Source organism: Galdieria sulphuraria (assembly GCF_000341285.1).
Source record: "Galdieria sulphuraria unplaced genomic scaffold scaf_126, whole genome shotgun sequence".
NCBI lineage: Eukaryota > Rhodophyta > Bangiophyceae > Galdieriales > Galdieriaceae > Galdieria > Galdieria sulphuraria.
Genome location: NW_005178349.1, coordinates 1 through 8,204, shown reverse-complemented (window position 1 = coordinate 8,204; position 8,204 = coordinate 1). Strand labels below are relative to the sequence as shown.

At 36.0% G+C, this 8,204-nt stretch overlaps 6 protein-coding genes across 7 annotated transcripts; 4 read left to right on the top strand and 2 right to left on the bottom strand.

Annotated features, from left to right (window-relative positions):
- On the top strand, positions 1-459 carry Gasu_62500 (archaeal ATPase; the record flags this gene model as incomplete). Its single annotated transcript, XM_005702569.1, has 1 exon — positions 1-459. A coding segment is annotated over one exon (405 nt), but the record flags the coding sequence as incomplete, so codon positions are not given.
- Positions 460-896: 437 nt separating this feature from the next.
- On the bottom strand, positions 897-2,024 carry Gasu_62490 (uncharacterized protein). The gene is made up of 2 exons (XM_005702568.1): positions 1,656-2,024; positions 897-1,599 (listed from the first exon to the last, which is right to left on the bottom strand). The coding sequence occupies exons 1-2, from the start codon at positions 1,869-1,871 to the stop codon at positions 1,570-1,572; spliced, it is 246 nt and encodes an 81-aa protein (XP_005702625.1). The 5' UTR covers positions 1,872-2,024; the 3' UTR covers positions 897-1,569.
- A 2,979-nt stretch (positions 2,025-5,003) lies between these two features.
- On the bottom strand, positions 5,004-5,844 carry Gasu_62480 (mitochondrial protein translocase, MPT family). Its single transcript, XM_005702567.1, has one exon. It carries the CDS (start codon positions 5,820-5,822, stop codon positions 5,310-5,312), a length of 513 nt encoding a protein of 170 aa, XP_005702624.1. The 5' UTR covers positions 5,823-5,844; the 3' UTR covers positions 5,004-5,309.
- Positions 5,845-5,854: 10 nt separating this feature from the next.
- Positions 5,855-7,479, top strand: Gasu_62470 (translation initiation factor eIF-2B gamma subunit). Of its 2 annotated transcripts, none has more exons than XM_005702566.1 (5): positions 5,855-6,013; positions 6,072-6,737; positions 6,789-6,999; positions 7,062-7,295; positions 7,343-7,479. In XM_005702566.1, the coding sequence occupies exons 1-5, from the start codon at positions 5,857-5,859 to the stop codon at positions 7,455-7,457; spliced, it is 1,383 nt and encodes a 460-aa protein (XP_005702623.1). In that variant the 5' UTR covers positions 5,855-5,856; the 3' UTR covers positions 7,458-7,479. The 2 variants fall into 2 exon arrangements, with proteins under 2 accessions (XP_005702623.1, XP_005702622.1); XM_005702565.1 differs by having other exon boundaries at positions 6,060-6,737.
- Positions 7,480-7,484: 5 nt separating this feature from the next.
- Positions 7,485-7,889, top strand: Gasu_62460 (uncharacterized protein). Its single transcript, XM_005702564.1, has 3 exons — positions 7,485-7,561; positions 7,609-7,730; positions 7,789-7,889. The coding sequence occupies exons 1-3, from the start codon at positions 7,501-7,503 to the stop codon at positions 7,858-7,860; spliced, it is 255 nt and encodes an 84-aa protein (XP_005702621.1). The 5' UTR covers positions 7,485-7,500; the 3' UTR covers positions 7,861-7,889.
- Positions 7,890-7,894: 5 nt separating this feature from the next.
- On the top strand, positions 7,895-8,204 carry Gasu_62450 (40S ribosomal protein S21; the record flags this gene model as incomplete). Its single annotated transcript, XM_005702563.2, has 2 exons — positions 7,895-7,979; positions 8,029-8,204. Coding segments are annotated over exons 1-2 (226 nt in total), but the record flags the coding sequence as incomplete, so codon positions are not given.

Genomic DNA, 8,204 nt, shown 5'->3' with positions numbered 1-8,204 from the left:
TGTAAAGGACGTGGGAAGTCGGAAGGAATTGGCTGGTCAGATATTATAGATGAAGCCAAGAAATTTTTAGATCCTGTTTATGATCAAGTCTTATCCAGTGCAATGGATTATCATCATTGTATGCTTATTGTCGTTAGTACAAAGTTATCATTGAATGTTTCTAATGAGTTGGGTAATCAGAGTCGTTGTTATTCCAGTGGAATGTTTATTGGAGGTGATTTTTTCAAAGTACCTGATAATTGTGAACTTGTTATTCTTTGTGAAAGAGATGTCCAAATGCTGATTGACGAAGAAATATTGAATGGACTTGAAAGAGCATTTCATGTTTCTCATAATCCTACTTTTTGGGATTTTGGATTAGATTTACTTGATAGAATCCGTAACAGTTTCTTAAGTTGGCAATAAAGGCTGGATTCTCAACTCAATCGTTCCTTTTGTAGCGTTTTTTTTGAGAATCATGTGAACTTTTCGCTTGGTATCCTTTGGAATCCATACAATATCTCTTGGAAATACATTATCGGCCTTCTGACAAGGCTAGTTGGTACTTTATTGTTATTCCTAAGCCATTCTACACTACTATGTTACTCCATAATATGTTCTGAATATCACGAATACTAAATATGCTAAATTCTGTGTGCAATGACTTCTTGAGTCATTTCAGTCTCATTTGGTCTTTAAGACGACAAATTGGTTATTTTGAAGCAATTCTAAAAGACTCTGTTGGAAACGGGTTTCAAATCGTGGGAAAGTTTGAGAGATATAAAGTCTATACTACTCTTGTGCTCCAATTGTTCTAGAATCTTCCCTTTCATCTTTTTTAAATATGTCTCAACGCAGAGTATCTAAAATGTTTCGACTTTTTAAAAATATTTTTACTTTTGGATTGCTTCATCAGCTTTTTTCAAATCAAGTTTATTACCCAAGCTTGAGACGTAAATGATGGCTAAACGTGAACCATAGGAAAACTTGAGACAAAAAGAGTTTTCCAAGAAAGATACAAGACAGAGCTTAAAATATAGTATTTGCTTTAGAGTTCTAGGATTGTCTCTTTGGAAGAAAACTATAAAGTCTTCTAAAGCAAGCCTTTTTCACTAGAAATCCGATATGGTCGGGGACCATTTTCCAGTAACCAAAACACATAGTTTTGACGTCCCTGAAGATTGGAATGAGTCTTTATATATCGTGGTGTTATAAAAATACAAGTTGCGAGAGGACAAGAGCGTGTAGATGGCACTATAACGACTTCTCTGCAAATTTCAAAGATGAAACTTGGTTAAGTCACCCCAGAATACGCTGTTTTCATATTTACGGAATAAGAAAAATTTCGCTTTAATAGAATCTTTTGAATTGTTGCCCAAACGCGAGCGTTCCTTTCAACGACTTTATATGATGAACTCTCATGGAATACTTGTAAGGATTCTTGGAAATATTTTGTAGAATATATTTCTATCAGTTTTAGTAGAAATGACAACTGCTTTAAGAAGACTCTTTATTCTTGGTTTCTCGGTGTACGATATACCTTTCGCGACTGCCAGATTCCATGTAAAGACTACCCAAAGAAACTATTGATTACAACAATGAATCAGCAGGATATTTTGCCTATGTAGTTACAACTCCTACGTCATTTTCAAGCACGTTGTTTATTTTTGATGCACGATGAACTGAACCAAATAAGCAGCATCTGCGAATACTATAGGAAATTTATCAAAATGCACTTTGTTGAGCACGTTATACCAGTGCTCCTTGATACTGAAAAGTGATTCTGAACAACTAGTGCCCGAAACCATTGAAAGAATGCGTTCTAGAATAGAGTGAGCTTGCGAATGGTGTTGCTGTTGAGTCACTGTAACCTCGAACACGTTAAAGACCATAGTAACGGTCAAATTATTGTCTTCAGGCAAACTGCAAGATCGAATTCTGGCGATGACTGAAAAGATAGACCGAAAGAATTCTAATAATTTTTTTTGAAAGACACCGATGGTTTTAATGAATAAACTGTGGAAACGAGATTTCTATACTGTGAATGACCACTGGAAGATGTTTCTAGTGACGTGATAATGCAAACTGGAATTTTACGACTCAAAAAGTTTCACCTTTGATAACCTTGGCTCTTTATCTACTCTGTTGAATTGCTTTCTTGAAATAGTCTTGAGTGCATTGGGAGCTACTTTCAATGCGATTGATTGACTTCCAAAGTTTGGGTTTTGTCGTGATTTTGAGAAACCACAAGTGAATTCAGGATTGATTGTCTTGGCTTGGAGAGCTCATAGTAAGCATGTTATCCTCTCTCTCTCTCTATTTCGAATGTTCTGATTTGTCTCGGATGAAACATTCTGTTATACCAGGAATTTTGAAAGGTTCTCTTGTTGAAAACAAAAAACGTTGATATCTAAACGAACAATATACCCATCCGGAGAGATATCTTTCGTTTAGTTGTTGATGATCATAGAGCAATGAATTGATTAGAATATTCCATCCATATTCAATACTTTTCATTATTCTTTACCATTGTATTTGTTGATATACATTCACAGTTTAAGAGAAACTCCATGAATTCAGTGGCTCAATTATTGAGAGAGTCAAATACAAATGAGAAAAAGAAACAATGTTGGAACCAAAAACTACTTGATGAACAATCTATTCTTTCTGTTCTTCATATTCAGCGTGCAACAACTGTTCCCACTGTATGAGGCTGCTTCTCATAGTATCCTATCAACTCCATTTTCTTTGAACTCATAACAATGGAACTGATAGATTAGAGTGGCATTTACTTTGTTACATCGATGAAAAGGAGTGTCTCAATGAGATATCTCTATTTGATTCTTGCAAATCATTACACACATCACGCAGCACGCATATCCTGCTCGTGTGATACCACCATTTCATGAGTTGAAAGCTATTGGCCTTTTTCATGAACTTCATTCTTAACCCATTGTTAATAACCAAAACATCATATTTTTCCACTCTGGTCAACAATCAACTGGTAAGAATAATGAGCTTTGTGTATGTGTGAAATAGTTCAAGCCTTGCTTGAAGACTACCAAATCTGGGTCTACGGTTTTTCGGCAATACCCTATAAAGTATTATACAATGCAGTTACCATACAAAAGTAAACAAGAGTACAAGAAACAGTTTATTGTGCATGCAAAGCGAAATGCTGTTCCTACCTGTAAAGTGCTTTACCCTCTCTGAGAAATCAGGAATAATGTTTGAAGTATGAGACCCCAAAAGATTGTCTGTTTGCTATCATTATTTCCAGTTTTCTAGTGCATTAGGAATCTATGCGATGTGCGCAAGCAACTTGACACAGTGGCAGTTCCAAAAGAGCAATAGCACTGAGGAAATAGAAACCATTTGGTGACATTTTGGTAGCCCAGTGATACATTATCAGAGTTTGTAACAAAGATAGCAGAAAAATACTCATTTTTTACCAACATTTGTGCTCCAATACAATGGGATGTCCATTGCACGCAACTTGATTGGAAACACAAGGCAAAAGTAGATGACTGGAATTTCTTTTTTTGGTTGGTTTTCATTCACTTCAATATGTAGCATGATGCTGTTTTGTGTTTGTATCTTTGTTCCGTTTGTGGCATGTGATACAGTTGTTGTTCTGTTCCGTGGTGTGGTATTACGGTGACTAATGCAGTTTCTTTTTTATGTTTCATTCATAGTAAATGGTGGTTATAATCAAGCGTAGAGCTGTTGTGCTCGTGTTCCATTTGTGTCACTCACTCTTTTTCTAGTATTCGTACAAATATACTGACATGGTTTAATACAACTTGGATTTATATGTAGATTATCCTTTGCCAACAATTATATATTTTATTGTCTCACAAGCAAGTGGAGAAGCGAGTTGCTCGTTTGTGGCACTATCATTTTTTAAAATATTGAATTCAAAAATAGCACTAGTAGTTGTGAGATAGTCTAGTTTGTATATTCTTGTGAAAGGAAGATATTCATAACTTGAAAGTTTTGAACACAATTTGTTTTATATGAAGTTTATCTATATTTTTCTTTTGACATGAATGGCATTGCAAGTACATTGTTGAGAAAATTGCATTTCTGTGTGACTTGCACACCTGTTCAACATGATTTCCGATTGGAATGAGGAAGTTGTTTATTCACCACTTTATCCATTCAGTTTTTGTACACCTAATATGAATATTCTTTCTGTGCAATTCATATGGCTCCAAATGGCATTATGGACATGTATTTGAGCCAAAAGGCTGGAAATATGCATACAACTCCAGAAGAACCCAATAGTAAACTCAAATCCATATACTGTGAGAGTCAGTTAGAGTGATTGAATAAGTTAAACGCAAAACTTAATAGGACAACGGATATCAAGTTGTCGACATATCAGACCAAAAAGAGCCACAAATAGAACTTGTATCTTCTTGTTCCTTCTGTCATCATAATCTTACAAATGATGCTTCTTGAAAAGGAAGAAATGACAATTATCATGGAATCCAAACAAAATACACACAAGACCAACTAGGAGATTCACAAGCAGAAAAAAGACAATGAGCAACAAAGATATAAGGAACTTTATAAAGTGCAATCCATGTTCCACATGTACAAATGTAGTGTCCAAAACGAGGCTAATAAAGTATTCAATGAAATAGGCTAATTGATATACTGTTGTGAATATTCTACAAAAATATCTGGAAGCGCATTCTGAAAGAAACAAGGCAATAATGCTAATCAAGGCTCCAAAGCAAATGTCAAGAAATAGCCCACTATGAGAAGAATCTCCCATATATCCATATACAAGATTTCTCCGATATACCAGAAACTATGGCATCCATACATGCTAGAAACATGGCGTCTTTCCTCCTTGAAAGGCTTTAGCCTTGTGAGATTGCACAGCTCTGTGAAATAAAACAATGCATATATCAATTAGGAAATGGAGTTTTCAAACAACAACAAATTGAAATCTATCCAGTCGATGCATTGGATATGACTTGAATCACACACATTCCAAACAAATCTTGAAGAGTTTAAAGCATCAACTTGCACTTGTATAAAATTCTTTCAATGAACTTTCAACTTGTGTTTCTATTCATTGTTCAACTGATATCAATATCTTTCATGGAAAAAAAACCTTATGAAACTATCTTATCCTATTGTTATTTTGATCACTTCCTATTGAATATGATCATCCTATTCCAAACCAAAATTGATTTCACAGAGTCCTTCTCAACGACGGCAGATAAGTAACTTGAAGACTTTGGGAATACGACCATACATTGTTTTAAATATTCACTTTCAATTCTATTCAGTATCCCATCGTTGTGAATATCCATTCACTCTCGATGTTCCAAAAAATAATCTAAAGCCAAAGAAAACATAGCCACTCCACCACAACCTACACTCATCTGTGTGGCTCTAGCCTTAGCTCCCATCGGTATTTTAGGTTGTGAAGTTAATACTCCTCCAGTAATACATCCAGCAACCAAACTATTCCATAAATCATGCTTTGCACGATATTTTTCAATAGCACATTCTGTACCAGAATAAACTGTTCCCCATAAAGCAAAAGTCTTTGCTTGTCTTACGCACGCATTTTTGGCAACTCTACCACCAGCCAACAATTTCTGCTTGGCAGTTCCTTGAGTTTCGACAGCCGTATCTACTGCACCTGAATAACCACCAAATACTAGTCCCATAAGAGAACCAAACAAACCACCTGCCACTCCACTCATCATAGATTTGAACAGACAAGACTCCATTGCTTTTTCTATTATGATTTCTTCCTTGGTTCTAGTAGCCATACCGGAAGTAACCATGGAATGATGATTGCTTGAAGACTGGTGCATAAGTGAATCAATTTTGCATTCCTCGGTCGTTTCGATGGCAGCAGCTCATTGTTTAGACTTTTATCCTATTCTTTTTGCTGGTGGAACAGGAAGCAGATTGCATCCAATAACTGATGACTTGATAAAAGCTTTATTACCTGTCGGAAATAAACCTGCTTTATTCTATTCTCTCTATATGTTGGAGCGTTCTGGTAAGTTGGAAGCGCTTACTACCCATATGATCATAGAGTGCGTTAGGATTTACTCAAGCTATGGTGGTTACTGTTCCTAGTCAACTGGCAGCCATCAGTAATTATGTTTATGAACAATATCCTTCCGATAAACTTGTGCAAAACAGAAGAACAAGTGCTCCTTCTATGACTATCCATATACAAACTGTTACGGAAGGAATCGGTACGGCTGATGCACTAAGGGAAATGGCCAACTCCATTTTTTCAGATTTTGTGGTACTTTCTGCGGATTTTATTGTAGAGTGGGACCTCATTGGATTGTTAGAACAGCATAGAACGCGCGACGCCTCTTTAACGGTAGTCTTGTACGAAGATATATCTTCGAAACAAACAAAGGACGCACCGAAAGATAATTATAGTTCAGCATTGGAAGATGTGGCTTTGATGTCTCCTGTTCATCATCGTATCTTTATGTTGGAGTCCTCAGCCGATGTTGAAAATCAAATTTCCATTTCTTCTCATATTTTGAAATACAATCCTCGACTATTTTTGAAACGGAATCTAAGAGATTGTCATTTGTATGTATTTTCCCATTGGGTGTTGGAGTTGCTGAGAAGAAATGTGGCTATATCGAGTATTAAAGCAGAATTGGTTCCATTCTTGGTTCGGAGACAATATCATTTATCGAAAAGATGCCGTTCATGGCAAAAACTAGTTGGAAAGTATAAATGGAATCATGAAAAAGGTAAAGTCTTGTTTATTCTTATGTTTAAAGTATCTCAAGAGAGAAATTTAGATTCTTTAGACATTCCACTCGTTGCTGAATATCGATGGGAAAAGGCTATTCATTGGACATCATTTCCAGATATTGTTCGTTGTTATGCCATGATTTTGCCTAGAAAAGTATTTGCGAGGAGAATGCATACTTTGGAATGGTATAGACAAGTTAATGATGCTTGTTTAAAGGGATGGATAGCTAGTTGTTCCATGGGAGAAGAATCAAAAGGGTATGTAAAGAAAGAACATTGTAGAAATATGGAAAGAGTAATAGATATTGGGGTTTATATAGAGGAGAAGATAAAGCATCTTCCAATAAGAGAAAGAATAACCAACGTTTGATTGTGGGCCAAGAGTTATCATGTGGTGAACAGTCAGAACTGAAAGATTGCGTGATTGGGGATCATTGTCATATGGGACAACGAGTCAAGCTGAATGGTTGTATTGTAATGGATCATGTTATCATTGGAGATGATTGTCACTTACAAAATTGTATCATTTCCAGCAATTGTCATATTTTGGAAGGGTAAGGGAGATAATCATGAGAAAAAGGCATTCTAACATGCATATTAGATGCAAATTGAAACACTGTACTACTGCTGCTTCAGTTACTATTCCTGCAGATACAAGAGCCAAAGATGAATCATTCGGAAAACTACAAGATTCTGATTTTCTGTTTCATCCATGAGTTGGGAAATAAAGAGCTCGCGTTAAAGAATTATTGATCTTTGATGATCTCCATGATGAACTGGGCTCCCTATTCTCATCATCCCTTGTTGAGTCTTTCTACTGGTTAGTCACGTTAAATGCTTTGAAAGTATTTTCTTAGGGTTATGTAGGTGATTGGATATTGGTAGGTGCGACCGGTGCTATTCTTATAGGAGTGGGGTTACTACAAAGAAGCTTGGGAGATGTTATTAGAGACGAAGCCCAACTACCTTCTGCTTCTAGTGCAAGAACAGCAAGTATATGAAGAGTGTGGTTATATACAAATTACTAACAAGAAATATATTTATTAGAAAAGAGAAGCCAATAGATCTAAACGTTTTCTTGACCCTAAAAAGAGACCCCCTTCTTCTAATAAACCATAAGTCTGCTTCATCGGCATTTCATCTTATTTGGGAAATTATAGTTTTGTCGTCGTCGATTCGGTTCAAGATATGCAAAACGTACAAAAGAAAATTGTAGACCTTTATGTTCCTAGAAAATGGTAAGAATACAGTTGTACTTGTATTTTTATGTTACTATATCTATTATAGTGCTGCTTCCAACCGCATAATCACGGCAAAGGACCATGCTTCCGTCCAAATATCTATCGCTCAAGTCGATGCGGAAGGTCGAGTAACAGGAGAAACAACGACATTTGCTTTAAGTGGCTTTACTAGAACCAAGGGTTTGTCCGATTCAGCTGTCAACCAAATCTGTGAAGAAAAAG

What these genes read in the sequence shown, in the direction of transcription:
- Gasu_62490 (XM_005702568.1), bottom strand. Translation starts at nt 1,871, where the DNA reads ATGGTCTTTAACGTGTTCGAGGTTACAGTGACTCAACAGCAACACCAT. An exon ending in CTTATTTGGTTCAGTTCATC is followed by an intron (nt 1,600 to 1,655) that starts GTGCATCAAAAA and finishes GTAACTACATAG; the next exon opens with GCAAAATATCCTGCTGATTC.
- Gasu_62480 (XM_005702567.1), bottom strand. Translation starts at nt 5,822, where the DNA reads ATGCACCAGTCTTCAAGCAATCATCATTCCATGGTTACTTCCGGTATG.
- Gasu_62470 (XM_005702565.1), top strand. Translation starts at nt 5,857, where the DNA reads ATGGCAGCAGCTCATTGTTTAGACTTTTATCCTATTCTTTTTGCTGGT. An exon ending in CTATATGTTGGAGCGTTCTG is followed by an intron (nt 6,014 to 6,059) that starts GTAAGTTGGAAG and finishes AGAGTGCGTTAG; the next exon opens with GATTTACTCAAGCTATGGTG. An exon ending in ATGGGAGAAGAATCAAAAGG is followed by an intron (nt 7,000 to 7,061) that starts GTATGTAAAGAA and finishes GGGTTTATATAG; the next exon opens with AGGAGAAGATAAAGCATCTT.
- Gasu_62460 (XM_005702564.1), top strand. Translation starts at nt 7,501, where the DNA reads ATGATCTCCATGATGAACTGGGCTCCCTATTCTCATCATCCCTTGTTG. An exon ending in CTTGTTGAGTCTTTCTACTG is followed by an intron (nt 7,562 to 7,608) that starts GTTAGTCACGTT and finishes AGGGTTATGTAG; the next exon opens with GTGATTGGATATTGGTAGGT. An exon ending in CTGCTTCTAGTGCAAGAACA is followed by an intron (nt 7,731 to 7,788) that starts GCAAGTATATGA and finishes TATATTTATTAG; the next exon opens with AAAAGAGAAGCCAATAGATC.